Here is a 22,633-nt window from a genome sequence, read left to right as displayed (position 1 = left end):
TTTAATAACAAACATTATATCCAGTTATTGGTTACTCTGCTTCCTATTTGGCGTGTGAAAGGGACTGGCAGAACTAGCAGTCAGTTTTTTAAGATTTGAATTTTATTTATTTATTTGAGAAAAATAATATAATATTGCCATGATTCTAACTATGAAATGCTTCTTTAACATAATTTTCTTTTCTTTTTTAAGTCTTTCCTTGGTGGTCTAAATTGGGCATTTATAGGAGTGGATGAAGCTCATCGTTTAAAAAATGATGATTCCCTTCTATACAAGACACTAATAGACTTTAAGTCGAACCATCGTCTTCTTATCACTGGAACTCCTCTGCAAAACTCCCTCAAAGAGCTCTGGTCTTTGCTGCACTTCATCATGCCAGAAAAGTAAATGCAATTTTTCAGACTCTTGTTAATATAGTTATAGTATTCTTAAACAGAAAATTTCACAGTGAAAAATATTTTAAAATATCATATAATATTTAAACATGTAGCAGATGCACTTATTTTTCATGCCACATCTGACAAATAACTTTGATAATACTTTTAAAACTTTTCTATTTTAGAAAACCATTAAAATAAATGGATTGATACTGGAAACCAAATTCCTTAATATGGGTTACAACCCTGACAGTATGCCTCACCTTGTTTTGGAGGATAGTCTCTACACAGTTAATTCTCAACATCCTTTCAATCAGTCTTTGAGACAGCTAATAAGGTTATCAGTTGATGTCAATTATGTTTGCATAGCAAAAGCCTGTCTGTCACACAGTCTTCTAATAAAGCTTATTTTTGTCCATAAAATACAATGGGAAATACAGTGTCATTGGTTCCTATGCAGAAGTCCGTATTGATTCAGAACTAGTGATGCTGTGTGGCCCATTGCACTAACCTAAACACTATTGAAAATCATTGCCTAAACCTCTTCCTCCCCGCCAAAACTACATTTATATAAAAATGCAAGCAATCTGAACAGTAATTTGGTTTTCACTGTGCTGTTAATATATTTGCGTTTCTCTCAGAGCTGTTTGGGAGTTTTCCATTGAAATGGTTTTCTTCTAGAAAATGCAGTTTCTGCAAACTCAAATTTTTCTACTGTGAAAAATTCAGTTTTGCTGAAATACTTTGATTTTCTGTTGGGAAAATCTAAATGAAATATTTCAATTTTGGTCAGCTTTTTGTTGAACTGATCTGAAACCAAACGAAACTGCATTTCCCTTTCAGTGCATTGCTTAATGGGTGTTGTAGTTCTGACCCCCATTCTTAACGATAGGCTGGGCTCCTCAGAGGATTTATGTCTCCCATAATGCAGTGTGGATTTGCCTCTGAGCTGCATGATGCATTATGGGAGAAATGTGACTGGATGAAGCACAGGAAATGTAGTCTGGGCCAGGGAACCTGACCCATCGAGGAAGACTAGGAGCACCAGGCTCTCATACTATAGTTCCCATGAGGCAATGTGCCACTATGAGCAAAGGCAGTTTATTTATTGAACTAACTCAAAATGAAGCATTTTCAGTCAGTTCAATAAACCAAAATGAAACATTTTAGTTTCCATAATATCAAAATGTTGCATTTCTTGATCAAATATGTCAAAAAGAAACATTTGTGTTTCCTGATCAGAATTTCCTTTCCACAAAATTTTGAAATTTCAGTTTTTCATCCTAATTCGGGATTAAAACAAATGTTGAAAAATTGGCATCTTCTACAGGAGGATATCGTAGGTGCCTGTTATAATAGGCCCAGGGAGGCTAAGCCTCCTCTGCAGCACAGCCACTGACCCCTGCCTTTCAGTGCACGGATGCCTTGGGCATCTGCACTCCGCCTCTTCCCATCTCTGCTCCCACCACTCACCCCTGGCTGCACTCCTCCTCTCCTTCACCTCCCTCCCCCATAAGGCCCCCGCCGCTCGGCATGACCCTCCTCCTGCTAAGTAGCAAGTGGCAGTTAGGTGTACCTGGGGGGCAGCGAATGCCCCCCCTCAAGTTTTTGTACTTGTTCAAGTCAGGTGTGAGAGGTGGAGAGTGCGAGCCTTGTGTGGGATGGGAGTGGAGGAGAGGAGGGACTTGCCAGCAGCAGGCAGGGAGACCTAAGGGAGGGGGCGGAGCAGGGATGGAGAGTGGGTGGGGTCTTGATGGAGGAGGCTGGCTGGGCCTGGAGTCTGAGGGCGGAGCCCCGGTCTGGGCACCGGGGGAGCTTCCAGCGCTTGGGCTAGCCTCCCCAAATGCGAGAGGCATGCGCCACCCATGGAGGATATTCTGAATTTTGCTCCAATCTGCTCTTAGTTTGCTTAAATGGCTAGTCATTTTCTTTTCTCCATATATTCACTTTCTAGTCCATGTCCCACTCAGGTCATCCACGGTGCATCCGTGCTTAATTTTTCAAACATTACAGAGGAATAGAAAAACTTGATACCACTAAAATCTTTTATGTTACCTTAAGGTTTTCTTCCTGGGAAGATTTTGAAGAGGAGCATGGCAAAGGGAGAGAATTTGGCTATGCAAGTCTTCACAGAGAACTTGAGCCATTTCTGTTACGGAGGGTTAAGAAAGATGTAGAAAAATCTCTACCTGCCAAGGTTGAACAGATTTTGAGAATGGAGATGAGTGCATTGCAGAAGCAATATTACAAGTAAGTGGGCTACCATGAAATAGCCAAAAAAATCCAACAAAAACAAACACATAAGTGTTTGCCATATTTTATTGAGTCTTTGCGTGATGCTAACTGCTAAACAGATATTTTTCAGCATGTAATAAAGACTTGTAAAACCCACTTAGGTAAAATCCTGGTCTTATTGAAGCCTATGTGATTTTTGTCATTGAATTGAATGGATTCTGGATTTCACCGTTAGTATATGCACTCTGCTTTTCAGATTTGTTTTAGTGGAATTCATATTAATTTAATTCCTTTCAATCAGTTTGTCTTATATGGGATACTTGTGAGTTTTATGTTTGGAGCTCCATTCTTTTCATGCAGTTACTGCATATTTTAATAGCCGCCTGCCACCTTTTGCCTCCTCTTTGCTCCTTCCCTCCACCCTCCAAAAAAATTTGGTTAGGAATTACACTACATATTCTCTATCATAGGTGGATTTTAACCAGGAATTACAAAGCCCTAAGTAAAGGTTCAAAGGGCAGTACCTCAGGCTTTTTGAACATCATGATGGAACTCAAGAAGTGTTGTAACCATTGCTACCTCATTAAACCACCAGATGACAATGAATTCTATAATAAACAAGAGGCCTTACAGGTAAAAACACTTTTTTAATAAAATGGTTCTCTTCGTTTTCTTCTATTTCTGAAACTTGCATGCAAGTGGTTTATACATTATTTAGCTATTTATCAGCTGTCTTATTGAAGTATACTATGTAAAGTGAATACTTGAACTTGTGATGTGCATTTTGTATTATAGATATGTAATTGAATAGATTTTGTGTTGTAGTTAGTATTGTGATGTTTCCTTTATTTCTAAATAAAAATAGAGCTGATTTGATTAAATTCAAAGGAAAGTAGTCTATTGGGTTGAGAATTTGGGACTGTGTTTTGAACCAAAGCAAAACTTGACAGATTTTAAATTAATCTGAAATAGAAAAAATGAAAAGACCAAGATGCCTCTGTAATAACTACTTTCTAATGCTGTATAAGTATAAACCTATGTGAATTTGTAGCCAAGTAGACCATAGAATAACTGATGACAAATATAGCATTCTAAACAATCAATACAGTACACCCTTGTTACAACAAACCCCTGGAGATCCAAACCATTTGGTTGTTCTATCCAGGGGTTCATTAAAGGGAAAGAGTCCTGCTGTGGGGATGAGGGTTTTGGCTGACATCTCAAGCCCCGCAGCGGCTCCTCCAGCCCTGTGGCTAAGGCAGACAGCTCCTTCAACCCCTGGACTATGTCTGAGGCAGACAGCTCCTCTGGCCTCAGGGTCTCAGGAGCACTGTACCACATGGCGGGAGGAGTTTTTGCCATAGTCCCAGGGCTGGAGGAGCTGTTCATCCCCCCGGCTTGCAGCCCTGGAGCCAGAGGAATTCTCATTCCTTCACAGCAGTCCTGGGGTTTGAGGTGGGATCCATGGCCCAGGTTCGCTATTGTGAAGGGTGTTATAGCAAGGGCGTACTGTAGTGACTGAAGTGTGGGCCTTTTTGTATGTTTTTGAAGATCAGAGAGGAAAAATTATTCATTGGCTCTTTTCTCATTTTAAATATTTTTCACAGAAGTACTGAATTCTGCAGTGACAGCCTATGATTTCAACCCAGTCTGCATTTTAAATTAGTTCCTAAGAAGGCTGAAAGATAGTTATCTTAAAATTTGGCATATTGAGTGTAAATCATACATAAATCACAGGCCATATTTGTCAGAAATACTTCTTCATTCATCATTTTAATAAATGCAGATTCAAAGTGCTTCCCTATTCCAGTTTAATAAGATAATGAGTTAGCATTAGTGAAAAACTGTAAATGATGTGCAATTTCCATCTTAATTTTACCTTAGGATACTTCTTATACCCTGATGATACAAACACTTATACTTGTGCTTAAATGTATGCAGCTGAGTAGTCCCATTGATTTCAGTGAAGCTGCTATCATGCTTATAGTTAAGCATGTGTGTACATTTATACGGGATTAAGACCTTTGCTGATCATATCCTTGTGTAAGGTGCCATGCACGTATTGCACTGTATAAATATTAATTTCTAATGAATGCATCTTTACTATGTACAGAAGATAATGGTGGGCAACTCAATGTGCTGCTGTACCTAGGGGACAACACACTTTTTCCAGGAACTCAGGAATATACCCCACATTCCCTCAGGCTAGTAAACTAAAAATTAAACAAATCCAACTAGTTATAGCATAATTTTAAAAAAAATTGTAAAGGAAATGAAAGGATTGGATGTGAAGAGATAGGGGAAAGAGAGAGTGTGAGAGGAAAAAATACTATACTGTTTTACTTTTAAGGCACTTACTTTTATATTGTTTCAAGTTTCACCATGATATTGTTTCACTTTTAAGGCATTACATTGTTTTACTTTTGTTTTACCTTAAAGGCACTCGGATACCATAGTGATGTTCTAAAATACCCAGATAACCTCCCCGTTACCTGAACATCCCCTAGGGTAGTAACATATTCCTACAACACCTTTGTAGCTAAATACAGTTAACTCTGTATAGTCAAGATCTTTTGGTTTTGGTTTATATTTTGTTTAAAAATTCCCAGAAAAATATCAGTATTTATTAAAAACTGGCGAAAATTGGTGCCAAATGTCGATTTCCCAATTTTCTGGTTAAATAGTGGGCTTAATATTGGGGGACAGGAAGGCAGAAAAAATGCAACAAATAGAGTAAAAATAAGAGTATTGAAAGGAAAAAAAGTTTAATGCAGTGATTGTTTATTTAATGAAGTATATTTAGCTGCATAATACCATATTACTGTACATACTTCTTCCGGAAAAGAGAGGCATCTTGGTACCGCTGGGGTCAGATCAGATCAGATTACCAATGCTGCATCTCTCCTTCCGTATCAGGGAGACAAGTCCAGAGAATTCCAGCACTACTTTTCTTTAGAACTCAATCACTGACATATACACACACACACACACACACATCCCATTTGTGTGTATATGTGTGTCCTTATGCTGCCTTACTTTAACAGATAGCCTCACATTTGCACTTAAGTTAATATTAACATACACACATCCACCTAATGTAATATATTGGATTTTCTTAACATAATCAATATTTTCATGTACTTAAGTGGTCCAAAATTCAGGTGAAAATTGTTTAAAAAAGAATAGCCTTTGTAACACCTGGGGATTTTTTAAAAATAATAATTAAAGGGCCTTATGTATAGTATACCAAGGTGAATGAGTTCCTTAGTTGGAAGTTCCAGGGAAGTTTTATATTAAGATAGCATGAACATTCCTCTGACTGCTGCTACTGACTAGGACAGCCCAGCAAATTATATTTTGGGGAGTGAGGAGTCATTTTAGATTAAATGTTTAAAGTATCAAGAAGTTGCAAGTATATGTATGATGTGAAAGGTCTCATCAGCTGGCTAGCAACCATGGCTCTCACTGCACACCTTTGCCTTCTTTAGGCAGGCTAAATTCATACTGTCCTGTTATACTGGGGTGGAACTGAATATAATATCCTGATTATTTTGTTCATTATTCAACTTTTGATTCATGCATACGGTACACTGTCTACAATATAATAAAAAAGTACTCTTCTTATCACAGAATACTTATTTATGTGGATTCATTTTGTAATAAAGAATTTTAATATTCTTGCAGCATTTAATCCGTAGTAGCGGGAAACTAATCCTTCTTGACAAGCTACTGATTCGCCTAAGGGAGCGTGGCAACAGAGTTCTTATTTTCTCTCAGATGGTGAGGATGCTGGACATCCTAGCAGAATATTTGAAGTATCGTCAGTTCCCCTTTCAGGTAAGAGTTTAATCTTGTTCTTGTACTGGCCTAAGTAGTCTACATTCTCTTTTAGCATTTAATGTCTTAATGTCACCTTTATTTAGCAGACAATGCCTTGCCAAATGATCTTTACAATTTTGCTTAAGAAAAATTAACCAGTGTTTTATATCCTTCTGGAAGACTGAACTTATGAACAGAAGACTAAGACTAGTAATATAGCCTAAAACTTATTTTGAAACTGCATTGCTGGATTTAGGGGGAACATGAGGTGGAGTATGAGATTTCAAGTTACAGTATTTTTTTATGGCTGTACTTTTGTCAGTTCAGAATTCAAATTTACTATAATTAGTGGTACATTGTAAGGACTAACCTTTATATAGACTTGTATTTTAACTGGAGCATTCAACCTTTCTAGAGACTAGATGGATCAATAAAAGGGGAATTGAGGAAGCAAGCACTGGATCATTTTAATGCAGAAGGATCAGAGGTAGGCTACTGTGTGTTTTCATTTATGGAATTTACTATGTCTTTTTCTATTACTTATACTTTTTGTTTCTTGCTATTAATAATTATGATAAAAACTATTACAGTAAAAGTCAAGATTTTTAGGGCTTAAAACCAAGGAAATTTAGCATTAAGATTGAAATGTCATCCTTATCTATCTGAAACATAATGTTTACAACTGTTAATAAATCTTCTGAGTAGAACTTCTTATTGGAAACATTTACAAAACAATTTATTATAATGTATTGGCCATATCATAATACTTCACACTTCTTCAGCACCTTCCATCCAAATAATTCAAAACACTTAACAAACATAAAGCATTAAACCTCACGTGTGTGGGATATGACTTCTAGTTCTGTGCTTTTGCAACAAGACTATGCATCTTCTTTTATCATAAAATATGATCCTGATTACTTGTGTAAAATAACACTTTCTTCACCCTTAAGAAAAGTATATACTTTTACACTAGATCTGAATATTAGTTGGATTATCCTTTTGTTATCTAACAAAACACTATAAACTGATTTTTAGGGTACGTCTACACTACGGGATTAATCCAATTTTACATAAACCGGTTTAGTAAAACAGATTGTATAAAATCGAGTGCACGCGGCCACACTAAGCACATTAATTCGGCGGTGTGCGTCCACGGTCCGAGGCTAGCATCGATTTCTGGAGCGTTGCACTGTGGGTAGCTATTCCGTAGCTATCCCATAGTTCCCGCAGTCTCCCCCGCCCCTTGGAATTCTGGGTTGAGATCCTAGTGCTTGATGGGGCAAAAATCATTGTCGTGGGTGGTTCTGGGTAAATGTCGTCAGTCACTCCTTCCTCTGGGAAAGCAACGGCAGAGAATCATTTCGCGCCCTTTTTCCCTGGATTGCCCTGGCAGACGCCATTAGCATGGCAACCACGGAGCCTGTTTTGCCTTTTGTCACTGTCACCGTATGTGTACTAGATGCCGCTGACAGAGGCGATTCAGCAGCGCTACACAGCAGCATTCATTTGCTTTTGTATGACAGCAGAGATGGTTATCAGCCGTTCTGTACCATCTTCCATGCCATTGTAAATTGGCAATGAGATGACGGTTACCAGTCCTTCTGAGCTGTACCATCTGCTGCTGTCATAGGTGTCCCTGGCTGAGATCGGCCGGGGGCGCAAAAGACAAAAATGGGAATGACTCCCTGAGTCAATCCCTCCTTTATGGTATCTAAAAATAGAATCAGTCCTGCCTAGAATATGGGGCAAGTGTACTAGTGAACCAGTGTATCAGAGAACCAGAGAGCGCAACCGCTGTGTGTCAGATCCCGCAGAAATGATGAGCTGTATGCCATTCACAGGGGGTGCCCCTGCAACAACCCCACATGTTGATTCCCTCCTCCCCCAGCCTTCCTGGGCTACCGTTGCAGTGTCCCCCCATTTGTGTGATGAAGTAATAAAGAATGCAGGAATAAGAAACAGTGACTTGTTAGTGAGATAAAATGAGGGGAAGGCAGCCTCCAGCTGCTATGATAGTCCAGGCAGAACAGAATCTTTTCTTTACACATGAAGGGCGGGGGCTGATGGAGCTCAGCCCCCTGTTGCTATGATGAAGACGGTTACCAGCCGTTCTGTACCATCTACTGGGAAGTAGTAGCACTCATGGGCTGATGATGAGGACAGATACCAGTCCTTCTGCACTATACCATCTGCCACAAGGCTGATGATGACGACAGATATCAGCCATATTGTACCATCAGCCACCAAGGAGGTGGGGCGAGGATGCTACAGTTCAGTGCCGCAGCATCGCGTCTACCAGCAGCATTCAGTAGACATAGGGTGACATTTAAAAGAGTCAAGAGACTATTTTTTTCCCTTTTCCTTCTGGGGGCGGGTGGGGGGTGTAAATTGACGAGCTATGCTCTGAACCACGGCAGACAACGTGTTTGACCCTACAGGCATTGGGAGCTCAGCCAAGAATGCAAATGCTTTTCAGAGACTGCAGGAACTGTGGGATCGCTTGAGTCCTCAGTCCCCCCTCCCTCCCTCCATGAGCATCCATTTGATTCTTTGGCTTTCCGTTACGCTTATCACACAGCAGCGTGCTGAGTCCCTGCTGTGCCCTCTGTCTGGAGATTTTTTTAAAATGCTTTGGAATTTCGTCATCTGTAACGGAGTCTGATAGAACAGATTTGTCTGCCCATACAGCGATCACATCCGTACGGTCCATGCTGGAGCTCTTTTTGGATTTGGGACTGCATCGCCACCCGTGCAGAACAGAGCTCCACGCTGGGCAAGCAGGAAATGATATTCAAAAGTTCGCGGGGCTTTTCCTGTCTACCTGGCCACTGCATCCGAGTTCTGATCGCTGTCCAGAGCGGTCAGTGGTGCACTGTGGGATACCGCCCAGAGGCCAATACCGTCGATTTGCAGCCACACTAACCCTAATCCGATATGGTAATACCGATATTAGCGCTACTCCTCTCGTTGGGGAGGAGTACAGAAACCGGTTTAAAGAGCCCTTTATATCGATATAAAGAGCCTCTTAGTGTGGACGGGTGTGGTGTTAAATTGGTTCAATGCTCCTAAAACCGGTTTAAACGCGTAGTGTAGACCAGGCCTTATAAAAATAGGATTTTTCTTAGGTTGAATAGAGTTTATTTTCTTTATTGGATTTTGCTGTGTACATAACAATTCAATGTGTGGAGTAAAGTTCTGTACTTGGGAAGCTGTTTCCCCTCACCTCACAAAGGAACCAACAATTTGTCCAGAAAAGTCTATTGCAATATTGTTCTAATTAGATTTCTAGGCATGTAGCTAAAAATTAATTTGTTAAAAACAATTTGGATCATGAATCTTCTACTGTTTCACATCCGTTTGTGTGTACATTAAGTGCCCATGATCATATTATTTAGGTTTAAATGAGACCTACAACTAATTTTATCCAAATGGTCACAAATATTCTGCTTCATAGTTTAACTATTTCACTTATTCTTTCTGTTGGTGTCTACCTTCTAGAATTCTGGCTCCTTTTGTCATCCAGCATTAGGAGATAACCTGCACCAAGAGATGAGTCATCTAAATTTAGCAAGACAGGTTCATCCTTACCTTTTGCGTTAGGGAGCCCCACATCCTTGGGACTTCGATCAGCATGAAAATCTACCTTAATTTTTTACTAAAAAAATACACACACACACACGATCAATACTTATTGGTTATTAATTATATTGTGGTAGCAGCAGGAACAAGCTACAGTTACGGACCCAGGATCCTATAGTAGGCATTGTACAAATACACAATCTAAAAGATGGTTCTGCCCCAAAGAGCTTGCACAATCTAAATTCATTTAAGTTCAGACTGATTTTTGGCTGGATTTTGATACTGTATTTATGATGCATTTCTTTTTTTTTCTACTTTCAGGATTTCTGCTTTTTACTGTCTACAAGAGCTGGAGGGCTAGGTATAAACTTGGCATCTGCTGACACCGTAGTTATATTTGATTCTGACTGGAACCCACAGAACGATCTGCAGGCACAGGCTAGAGCTCATAGGATTGGCCAAAAGAAACAGGTATGTATATCAGCTTTAAGCCCCAAACCTGCAATTAGGTTCTGTCAGTTGCAGGATTGGAGGCCAAAGTCTGCGTACATTTTTAGAGCAATAAATATTGGGTTCATAGTTAACGCTCAAAACAATGTGTTTGTATATCTTTGTGTATAATACATATAAAATCTGTGAAAGTAGGATGCTGACTTTAATAACAATAACCATGTTAGTTGCTAAAGAATTTTCATTTTGCAAAATACACATTGGAACAACTAGAGAGACAAGGTGGGTGAGGTAATATCTTTTTTTTTTTTTTGGACCAACTTCTGTTGGAGAGATGAGCTTTCTTTGTCTTTCTAATATCTTGGGACTGACTGGGCTACAACAGCACAACATTAGAATACAACATCATACATTAGAACAATAACAGATCTAATGAGAAAATAATTGTGTAAACAATTTTTTTAGTTAATGCTCATTGTCACACTAGTAAGTTTGTAATAGTACATTCATACTGCTGTGCTCCCTAAATCAAATATTATGTGACATTTCTGCCTTGCAAGAGCTTAACAGCCTTATATTGACTAAAATAGAACTTTTTCATTGAGCAGCTGGAACTTGCTCCTTTATGGCAATGAATACCAGGTGACAGCTGCAAAGTAGTATAGGGGAAGCTGTGGGTCTGCCACCAGTGCAGTATGATTTAAGCGTGAATTGTGCCTGGATGTCGTTCTAGAAGATAGCTGAATCTATGTGCATCATCACTGGAGTTTGATTAAAAGTTCTGGAATTACACTATTTAGGAAACTGCTTATGGAGAGACTTGAGTGAAAGAGCTGACTCAGTCTCTAAACTGAATTTAAATCTGGAAACACAGATCAACAACGATCAGGACATTGAAAACAAAGTTTTGCTATCTTTATTTTTTCTTCCCCTTTTTGCATAATTTTTTTGTTAGTCTTAGATTAGTTTAAATGTAGTTTTAATGTGTAACTTCAAAATGTTTGTCACGTTTTTATGTTTTTGTACATAGGTTAATATTTATCGGCTAGTCACAAAGGGATCAGTAGAGGAAGAAATTCTTGAAAGAGCCAAGAAGAAGATGGTGTTAGATCACTTAGTAATTCAGAGAATGGACACTACAGGGAAGACTGTACTCCACACAGGTTCCACTCCTTCAAGGTATATTGATACACAATCCAGAAAGGGTGATAACTTTTTAATATATTGGAATCTAATTTAAAATAATTTTACTTTTTTAGCTGTTGAGTGAGGAAGCATATCTAGTGAACTTGTATATGTAAAATTTAAAGAATTCTTAATTCTGATTCAAAATTACTTTTGCTACCTTCAAAAACCTTTTTTCATATTGCATGTTAGATGCAACTTTTTCTAACAGTGCACTGAGAAGAAAACTGGCTTGAATCACGATGAAGAAATTTGTCTCACTAATATAAAGTTAAGGTGTTTTCTGTAAATAGTAGACAATGAAATTTAATTTCCTGTATTTTCAGCTCTGCTCCTTTTAATAAGGAAGAGTTGTCGGCAATTTTAAAGTTTGGTGCTGAGGAACTTTTTAAGGAACCAGAAGGAGAAGAGCAGGAGCCGCAGGTAAGCGGGGCTAACTTTCTACGTATGCTGGACATATCAATCTAATCTTGTTTTCAGTCTTTTAATGGTAACAAGAAATGTTATTTTTTCAGGAAATGGATATAGATGAAATCTTGAAGAGGGCTGAAACACGGGAAAATGAGCCAGGTCCATTAACTGTAGGAGATGAGTTGCTTTCCCAGTTTAAGGTACTGATCTCTATTTATTTCTGTTAGTGACAGTTTCCTTTACAATACAGGTATTTGTTAATTTACAGAAATACCTGAAATATCCATCTTATCTTTATTCATATGTAACAACCATATCAAATTAAGGAAATTCATTAAACTTTTTTTCACAAATCACTTTTCACATGCACAAGGTGGTTGTCTTCAACATGAGGTTTTAAAAAAAACCCTAAACTTGACTTATTTTGCCTGATCAGTAAGATATCAAGTAATTCACCTGCTGTCAGTTCAGTTGCAGCTTTACTGTGATATCTATAAACTATTCATGTCAAGACTGGCATATACATCTAACATTGTTTAAAAAGGGTGTCGGGGTAGTGGGAGCTAGTCGCATCCTCTAAATTTAGGTTGCTTAATACATTTTAAAAGCTCTGTGGTGGTTTGTTTGGAGAAGCTTGTCAAGTGAAATTCCACTTGTATTTAGCTGAATTATAAACAGTTAAAATAACCATTTGCCAGTCTTGGTTGAATTCCTGAGGAAAATTTTGACAGTGTCAAAATAATTCCTGAGGAAAAAGCTCCATCAAAACGGAGTTAGGTTTGAGAGAATGTATCTGTAGTTTAAGGGTACAAAACATTACAGGGACCTTGTAATTGTCCCCAAATCAAGCATTAAAAGGCTAAAAAATAAAGAGACAAAGTTACACTTAAACAAAGTTCAAATATATTAAGATAAGAAATGTACAATTAGGGCACCAAAACAACCTTAACTCTGCCTTGTAGTGATACCATGAAATGACCAAATGACTATGATTAAGGCTAAAATTTTGTCATGCATATTTTTAGTAAAAGTCACAGAAAGATCACAGCAATAAAGAAAAATTCACGGAAGCCCGTGACCTATCCGTGACTTTTACTAAAAATATGCATGACAAAATAGGGAGCTGCAAGTTCCCCACACAACCCAGGGGTGCCTGGCTCGGAGCTGCAAGGGCACCCCCACCACCTGCAGTGGCTCTGGCTTGGAGCTCTCAGGCACCCCCACCGCCCACAGCGGCTTTATGCTCCAGGGCACCCGTGCTGTCCGTGGTGGTCAGGAGCTGCGAGAGGGCCCACGGTGGCGGGGAGCTGCGGAGCAACCCTACTGCTCGCAGTGGCTGGGAGCTGCGGGGCATCTCTGCTGCCTTCTGTGGCTGGGAGCTCAGGCCCCACAGTTCCCAGCCGCCAGGAGTGGTGGGGATCCTACAGCTCCTAGGCGGTGGGGGCTCAATTCACAGAGGTCTCTGGAAGTCATGGATTCTGTGACCTGCATGACAAAGTCGTAGCCCTAACTATGATTAAGGCATTTTAATGTTTGTACTCCATATTTTTTTCATACCCACCCCACCACCACCATGCAGTGTCACTACAAGGCAAGGTGTTGTGTGTCATGCGTGCATATGTGAAAAAAGAGTGCATAATGTATACATTATACCTAGGCATAATTGGAGTGAGTTGTAAATATAAAAGTATGCGTATGCTGTCATGAATATATGAACCATATTTTCCTAATATTATAGTTTGTGATGGTGTAGAAGTAGATTCCTATACTCTTATTGGCTCTTAAATGTGTTCTGCTTTACAAGGTGGCCAATTTTTCAAATATGGATGAAGATGACATTGGGTTGGAGCCCGAACGAAATTCAAGGAACTGGGAAGAAATCATTCCAGAGCTCCAAAGGCGAAGATTAGAAGAGGAGGAAAGACAGAAGGAGCTTGAAGAAATTTATATGCTTCCAAGAATGCGAAACTGTGCAAAACAGGTATCTTTGAGTTGTGAAGAAAAGTTTGTCATTTCTTTCCTTATTTTTTTTTTAATTACAGTGTATTTTAGATAAACTGAGAAACATTTTATTATTAATTTTGGCTATGTAACTTTATGTGACTTATTCCTTTTCAAAATTCCAGATCAGCTTCAATGGAAGTGAAGGGAGGCGTAGTAGGAACAGAAGATACTCTGGTTCTGATAGTGATTCTATCTCTGAAAGAAAACGACCCAAAAAACGAGGAAGACCACGCACTATTCCACGAGAGAATATTAAAGGATTTAGTGATGCAGAGATTAGGCGGTAAGATGGCGGGGGAGGGGAGGGACTGCTTGTTTATAGATGTGAAATGAAATTTCAACTGATTATAGTTTAAAACTATGTAACAAAGTCAATTTTTACTGAATTTGGATTAAGAATTTTTATTCTAGGCATTTGGGTGTTCTCCTTTAAGTACTTATATAGTGCTGACATTATGGACTATTAATACGTACACAGTGAGATCCCATTTTAATATGGTATACTATTAAGTTGAGTATGATGCCTAATTGACTTGTTTCATAGTATGTACAGCTCCTAATCCCTGCATTCTCCTGACACTGCACTTTCAAAAAACAGTTGTTACAATGGTGAGAAATTTTTATAAAATATGTATGTGTAGGCTAAATATTTTCATTTTCATAGTTATTTATATAAAACCATAGGTGGAGAAAGAGCCTGCACATCTTTGTGGGAAGACCTACAAGAATCTGAGTGGGTTTTGTTTTGAATTTCTCACCATTTGTAATTGAATTCCTGTGACATGATGCTTTAAGTTTTTAATGCCGTAAGAAATCACGTCAAAAGACCCCTTAGCTTAAGTGATCCCTTCAAATAGTTGGGTCGGGAAACAATGTTTGGCATGAGGGAGAAAAATAATTACACCTCCACCCCAATATAACGCTGTCCTCAGGAGCCAAAAAATCTTACCACGCTATAGGTGAAACCGCGTTATATCGAACTTGCTTTGAGCTGACGGAGTGCGCAGGTTCCCCCCCCCCCCCCCCCCCGGAGTGCTGGTTTATTGCGTTATATCCAAATTCGTGTTATATCGGGGTAGAGGTATCTCTATTCAAACGATTGTAACACTTGAAGAATATTTTGGGTTATAAACATAATTTTTAACTTTAAGATCCTCATTCTCTTTCCATTTCATCTAGCAACATTAATGGATTGCTGCTTTTTTTCCAAGGGTGCTTTTGTGACTACAGTAGTAACTCGGATTCTGATCATGTGCGAAAAGGAAATTGAGCTGCTTTGCTTCCCCTCTTTATCCCAGATGTTTCATATTTCTTAATAACCTACCATCCACATGTGATTCTTTTAATTGTAATAATATTTCTTCTCCTTTCTGCCATGTATCTTAAATCCTAATTGAAATAATCTGTCTTGAATCATTACTCCTTCTTAACTACACAAGAAATAATATCTCTGAATTCACTATTTACTGTAAATCCACATTTGATCTTATGACTAAACTCATCTAGTTGCTTTGAATATCTGTCTTGTGAAACTAATAAAGTAATTTCTGAAATAAATTGTAGCTTCTATTGTTTTATTTATATTATCTAGTAAAGTTAATGAAGCATTTGTTTTTAAATGTGGATTATCTTGATTCATAAAACTGCCCTAGTGATTTTTCTTTTTAGCATTATCCATATAACTTGGGTTTTATATTGCAGTAAGCATATTATTCACTGTCGTTTTTAAACCGTGATTAGTTAAGCTTACACTTAAATGGTGCAATTATTTTCTGTTGTTAGGTTTATCAAGAGTTACAAGAAATTTGGTGGCCCTCTGGAAAGGTAAACCTATTTGATTATAGTTACATAGCAGTTTGAAATTTTATAAGATTAAACATCAAAACAGTATACCAAGAATCCATATCTTGAAAAGAGAACACTGTGCTAGTCTGTTACCTTAATTTAATAATAATTATTATTATCTTCATATTCGTTATTTTTCTTTTTTTATATGTACAGAATGCCAAAAGGATACCTCAGGTCATTTAATCTGATCCATTTTGCAGGACTGTTCACTATGTCCTTCTGAGTACTATCTTACTCAGTGTTAAATCATCTTCAGTGATGGCTATTTGGCCACCTCATTTTGTAAGCTATCATAAAGCCTGTTCAATGCCTATTCAAGTTTATGAAAAGACTCACAATGGTCAGGCCCCAGTTGCCCAGTTAGTGTTACTGTTAAGTATGTTTTTCTAAGGTCAGTCCTCATTTTTCTTCTTAAACTGTATTACTCCGCATTATGTGAGCAATTCATTTCTTTCTTTCTGTCCTTCTTTCTATAGACTCTGAGGTCATGTTACCAATCATTCTCAATGTGGGTGTCTGTCTCAAACACACACTATGTACACGCTCCAATACTGTATAAGTAAAATTAGCTCCCTTATTGTTCCTGTTTGTCTTGTTTTCTCATCTCTAGATCACTTTTACTGACGTTTTTACAATTTCTGTAGTTTTTCTATAGCATTTCTAAACTGTATTGATCAGAACTGCAAACAACATACCAGATGTGCATGCAGTAGGATGAATGCAGATTGACATTACCTCTCTAGTTTCATATTTTGAAGGGGTCATTAACAAAGTGTCAAAGCTTCAGAGGTGTAAGAAGAACTTGTGTTTTATTACAGGCTAGATGCTATAGCTAGAGATGCTGAATTAGTTGATAAATCTGAGACAGACCTTAGGCGATTGGGGGAACTGGTACACAATGGATGCATTAAGGCTTTAAAGGACAATTCCTCTGGACAAGAAAGAGCAGGTACAGTATGTTTGAGCAAAACAAAATGAAATAAAAAGGACTTATCAAGAATAAGTTATATAAAGCAGTTAAGTATGATATCAGAGTTATTAATCTGAGTCTAACTATTGCAGATACACTAGAAACATCAAATAGGTGGATTGGGCAATGAATACCAGTGTGTGTAAGGTTTTTTTCTGGGTGAATTATAAGGGTAGACAGTACATTTTCACTTTATTCAAAAGTTTAAATTAAATCTGGCAATACTTGAGATCCTGGGGGTTGACTGGAGTTTGTTTAACCAAAATTAATTTGAGTAGATGAATAAAATGTTACGGTGCACCGCTGCATGACGGACATTTAAGATCAAAATCTTGCTTATTTTTTCTTTAAACTTGCCAGTAGATAAAATACACTTAACATTTATCCATTTTATGTACAAGATATGTTACATTGTTATGGTTCTTAATTCAAGGGGGCAGACTTGGAAAAGTTAAAGGCCCAACATTCCGAATATCAGGAGTACAAGTGAATGCAAAGCTAGTCATCTCTCATGAGGAAGAGTTGGCACCATTGCACAAGTCTATTCCTTCAGATCCAGAAGAAAGGAAACGGTGAGTAGTAGTAATTGTTTTTAATATGAAAAATAACAGAAAATAGCTTAACTTATTATATTAAATGCCTTTATATACTGAGTTATGCAAACATTTTTAGCACCCGGGCCTGATTAAAGCAATCTGGATTTTAGGCAGATTTAGACCCCCCTGAGGGGGGGCTCCCCTGTGGTTCCTTGTCCTATATTTAGAATGGTGGTGGGGAGTTCCCTTCTTTTCCCTTCCAGGAGTGACAACAGGGGGGCCCCTCTCTTTCCCTCCTCCCTCTCCCATCACTGAAGAAGCATGGGCTATGGCAGTACTTACCCTGGCTACTGGAGTGTATTTACTTGGATGGCTGAGATGGGCATTTATCTCTAGCCACATGCTGAAGCGTCTTCTTGGGTGGTAATGGCCAGGCCTCCCAAAGCATGTGGCTTTTGAGTTAACTCATTGAGATTCACACCTCTTATTGTTTTAGTCTGTCCTCAGACACTGAATTGGTTAGACTTAGGTCACATTTTCAAGCTTATATTCACAGCTATCTGAAGTTAGAAACTTTAAAATGAGTGCTGAGAATGCAATGAGTCACATGACTCCAGGAACAGTGATCCCAGAAACAAGCCTTATAGTGCCTCTATAGTAATCTTGGCCTGTTTAGCACACAGATCACAGCACTAATTTAATTAAATAAACTTGTAAAATGTTTTTGAAAACCTTAGAAAATACATCTGAGTTACTTTCTCATCAAGTCAAACTATTCTTATTTTTTGAAAACTAAAAAGGTGGGAAAAGGTTAGGTTTTATTTGGCTTTCTGATTTCTTCCCTCTAGATATGCCATTCCATGCCACACTAAGGCAGCTCATTTCGATATAGATTGGGGCAAAGAGGATGACTCCAATCTTTTAATAGGCATCTATGAATATGGATATGGTAGTTGGGAAATGATAAAAATGGATCCTGACCTCAGCCTGACACACAAGGTATGTCCTGTCATCCAGCTGGTGAGCATATTTTAAATTCATTTTGCTTAGTTGATAAGGAGGAGCCATTGAAACTGTTTATTTTATGGTAATTTGAAATCTCACAAAAAGTATACGTCAACTCTGCTTTATTGGAACCCCTCTTGTGGTTGACTCCATTGTGCCATGTCCTGGTACAATGTTTATCTTCCTTTTTCAAACCATTAGCACTCTCCACTTCTATTGTCTCTTATCCCCTTTCTTTTTTGGCTGTTTGCATTCACTTTTACTCTTGTTTTTTGCTCCCCATCCTTGTTTGCTCACCTGACTCATTTCCCCCACTCACTAGAAGCAAGTATGCTATTTGAGGTGGAAGTTCCATCCATTGATGGCCATGTGATGCAGGAGCCCAGCTTCTCCTAGCTGAATTATGTGTTATGAGAGCAGAAACACAAAACCAGGGCTGGTAACTTTTGTGTTGGTGAATTGCTTTTGAGGCTCCTATATTAGTGTATGTAGTGGGAAGGAGCAAAAAGCTGAAGGTGGGTTTCAAGTTTTCCACTCCTTCAGGCACACCAGCACACTTACAGTGTAGTGTCAGAGTCCAGAATCATGCAGCTTTTTCCCACCTCCAGTGCTCTCCTGCTCTGTATTTCTGCACTCCAGCCTGCTGCTGCTGCTTCTCCATTCTGGCATCTTCCAAATTGGAAATACTGGTGGTCATACTTGATGATGTTTTTTATTCTCCTCTCAGATTCTACCAGATGATCCAGATAAGAAACCCCAGGCCAAGCAGTTGCAGACCCGGGCAGACTACCTCATTAAATTACTCAATAAAGATCTTGCAAGGAAGGAAGCACAAAGACTTTCTGGTGCAGTAAGTGAAATTTCAGATCTTTAACAATGATAAAGTAGTAATCTGCTTGTTAGCAGATCATCACCCCCACCCCCTCCAGTTGTTCTACACACTCTATTTAATCAGAGCATGTCTGGCTAGCTCAAATAATGATTTATAAAATCAGATTATGTAGGGTTTTTGTCTTTAGTTTGTATATGCTCTTTATTATCAGGCTGGCTCCCTTTCCCATTTCTGGTCTAACAAGGTAACTTGTATATCTGAATACCATTTAATAAAATCAACTTGTGTTTAATATAGAAATAAATCTTTCTGAATGGCTCGTGGCAATGAGGCATTTCAGTTGACAGAATTAAGATGATGTTTTTGTATTCAGGGAAACTCAAAGAGGAGGAAGACAAGAGCTAAGAAGAATAAAGTGGTAAAACTTGCAAAAGTTAAAGAGGAGATAAAAAGTGATTCTTCTCCACTGCTTTCAGAAAAATCTGATGAAGAGGAAGAGGAGGATAACAGGGTGGGTATTTTTGAAATGTGTTCTTAAAGGAATCATTTCTGTAGTTCATTTTGTTCCATCTCACTTAAATATTGCTTTTATGCAAAATAGTTAGAATGGCATTTTCCTAGCAAAGCATGTTTAACGTTTGAGTTCTTCATATTTTCTGTTATTGCTCTTGTTAATCTTGTGTTAGTTAAACATTATGGAGGCGGTTTAATCCCTTTTAATTTAATTATAAATAGGGTCCTACCAAATTCACGGCCATGAAAAATGCATTATGGACCATGAAATCTGGTCTTTTGTGTGCTTTTACCCTAAAGTATACAGATTTCAAGGGAAGACCTACGTTTCTCAAATTGGAGGTCCTGACCCAAAAGCAAGTTGCAGGGGGGTAGCAGTATTGCCACCCTTACTTCTGCACTACCTTCTGAGCTGGGTGGCCAGAGAGCAGCAGCTGATGGCCAGGCATCCAGTTCTGAAGGCGGCACCTTGCCAGCAGCAGTGCAGAAGTAAGGCTGGCAATACCATACCAAGCCATTCTTACTTCTGCACTGCTACCTTCAGAGCTGGGTGGCTAGAGAGTGGCAGCTGCTGACTGAGAGCTCAGTTCTGCAGGCAGCAGTGGAGAAGTAAGGGTGGCAATACCATATCATGCCATCCTTACTTCTGCGCTGCTGCTAGTAGCAGCTCTGCCTTCAGAGCTGGGCTTCCAGCCAGCAGCTGCCGCTCTCCAGCTGCCCAGCTCAGAAGGCAGCACTGACGCCAGCAGCATCAGAAGTAAGGGTATGTCTACATTACCCGCCGATTTGGCGGGTAGTGATCGATCTATTGGGGATCGATGTATCGCGTCTCATCTAGACGTGATACGTCGATCCCTGAATGGGATCCCCGTGAACTCCAGAACTCCACCAGGGCAAGAGGCGGGAGCGGCGGTCGTCGATCCTGAGCCGTGAGGACGCGAAGTAAGTCGATCTAAGATATGTCGACTTCAGCTATGCTATTCTCGTAGCTGAAGTTGCGTATCTTAGATCGATTTCTTCCCCCCCAGTGTAGACCAGGCCTAAGAGTAGCAATACCGCAACCCTCCCTGCAATATCTATTTTACCACCACCACCACACACAATTCCTTTTGGGTCAGGACCCCTACAATTACAAAACTGTGAAATATCAGTTTTAAATAGCTGAAATCATGAAATTTACAATTTTTAAAACCCTATGACCATGAAACTGACAAAAATTTACCATGAATTTGGTAGGACCCTAATTATAAAGAAAACTGCAGCTGTGGCAGTATTAATGGAATTCTGAATTCTTACATAATAAACTAATTATAGTCTGAAAAATGACATTGTGTGATTTCAAAGGTTCCCCACCCATGACTTAAAATTTGCTAGAAATACTAATCCAGCATTGGAGCTATAGATAAAGCTGTACTGCTTTGTGCCTAGGGCATCATTACTAGCTGTACTGATTCTTCAGGTGGAACTTTTTTTTAACAGTTATGTTGGTGCCTGAACCAAACCCTCAAAGACAGCCAGTTTTAGCACTTGAAGCATTTTCAGTCAAATGCTCAAATGACAGTGAGTAATGCTTCCTTTCTCCATTTATCAGCTGGAAAAAGTGAGGCACAGCAAGGTTAAATAACTTTTCTCACACTTACCTTCCCAACCTCCAGGCTTCCTTGCTACCATTTGTTTGTTTTTAATATATCATGTAAACCAATAAAAAAAGATAAAATGTATTTAAAGTCTAAGGCCTTGTTGCACATGTTTAAAGATGTGATTTTTAAACCAATATTGAGATAAACTGGTGCATTTATGGGATAAACTGGTGCAATTCATTTTGGTTTGAGTCAGGCTTATTTTACAAATACAACAACAAAAACAGATGTAAAGAAAACCAAGATTATTTACTATAAGGATCAATACTTAATTTTAGTTAATAATTCCTGTATGTATTCCCTTTTGATTATAAACAGCCACTAAGACCATGTGTAAAGCTTGTTTTTCTCCTCCTCCAATCAGCCTTGATATTTTAGAGTACAGTCACGCTATTGCGTAGCCTCAGCAGCTTAACCTGCTAAATTACTTTCTGGGAGGATCAATGTTAAAATTAAATAATGACTTTTCAGTCCACGCCCCAGATGAGCCAAGCAAAGGATCCTCGAGACTGCCCAACTGACTTTTCTATTTCCTTCTCAGGAAAACTTCTAGAATGTGATTCCCTTGTGTTCCCGTAAAGCTGGTATTGACCAATTCAACGTTCTCTGGCACATGCCTATTAAACTTCAGAAGTGTAATTGTTTTTTTACTGTATCACTGTGTGATTTAGCTGCACTTTGTAGGTATTAAAGTTTTAAAAAATCACACTTTGAGGAAGAATGGTATATTTTTAATCTGACTACTGTAAAATTTGTAAAGCTGGGAATTGAGTTTGCAATGTGATGCCTATACTTAAATATTGCAGGATGAGATCGCTTCAGTGAAACATTCAAATAAAAAAATTAAAGCAGAAAAAGAAAATGATGAAAAATCTGAGCCAGATATTGGTATAAAGAAGGAGGTTGAAGAAAAGAGAGAAACAAAAGAAAAGGAAAACAAGAGGGAGCTGAAAAGGGAGAAAAAAGAAAAAGAGGATAAGAAAGAATTAAAGGAAAAAGATATGAAAGAAAAGAGAGAAAGCAAAGTAAAGGAGTCCACACAGAAAGAAAAAGAAGCAAAGGAAGAGAAGGTAATTAGATTTCAGTACATTATGTAATACAATTTAATTTAAAAAAATAAAGGTTGGTTTTGAGGTAGACAGGCATTTCAGATCACTTAATGCTCTGTTATTGTTATTGCCACATAGTTTAGCTGGCTGAAAGTGCAAGTGGGATAAGAAACGTTC

At 38.6% G+C, this 22,633-nt stretch overlaps 1 protein-coding gene across 1 annotated transcript in view; it reads left to right on the top strand.

Annotated features, from left to right (window-relative positions):
• Positions 1–22,633, top strand: part of CHD1 (chromodomain helicase DNA binding protein 1) — a 72,655-nt gene that overhangs the window by 38,684 nt on the left and 11,338 nt on the right. The window contains exons 14-31 of the mRNA XM_045021194.1: positions 193–383; positions 2,439–2,627; positions 3,083–3,245; positions 6,297–6,449; positions 6,847–6,918; positions 10,335–10,484; positions 11,494–11,642; positions 11,975–12,071; positions 12,164–12,259; positions 13,864–14,040; positions 14,186–14,346; positions 15,846–15,887; positions 16,730–16,860; positions 17,315–17,453; positions 18,266–18,416; positions 19,150–19,272; positions 19,628–19,765; positions 22,214–22,477. Of these exons, the coding sequence (XP_044877129.1) occupies positions 193–383; positions 2,439–2,627; positions 3,083–3,245; positions 6,297–6,449; positions 6,847–6,918; positions 10,335–10,484; positions 11,494–11,642; positions 11,975–12,071; positions 12,164–12,259; positions 13,864–14,040; positions 14,186–14,346; positions 15,846–15,887; positions 16,730–16,860; positions 17,315–17,453; positions 18,266–18,416; positions 19,150–19,272; positions 19,628–19,765; positions 22,214–22,477 (2,586 nt within the window). The remainder of the gene's footprint in view (positions 1–192; positions 384–2,438; positions 2,628–3,082; positions 3,246–6,296; positions 6,450–6,846; positions 6,919–10,334; positions 10,485–11,493; positions 11,643–11,974; positions 12,072–12,163; positions 12,260–13,863; positions 14,041–14,185; positions 14,347–15,845; positions 15,888–16,729; positions 16,861–17,314; positions 17,454–18,265; positions 18,417–19,149; positions 19,273–19,627; positions 19,766–22,213; positions 22,478–22,633) is intronic.

This window comes from Mauremys mutica, chromosome 6 (assembly GCF_020497125.1).
Source record: "Mauremys mutica isolate MM-2020 ecotype Southern chromosome 6, ASM2049712v1, whole genome shotgun sequence".
In the NCBI taxonomy this organism is placed as follows: domain Eukaryota; kingdom Metazoa; phylum Chordata; order Testudines; family Geoemydidae; genus Mauremys; species Mauremys mutica.
Note: the sequence above shows the minus strand (reverse complement) of the source record. Positions and strands in the feature narration are given on the sequence as shown.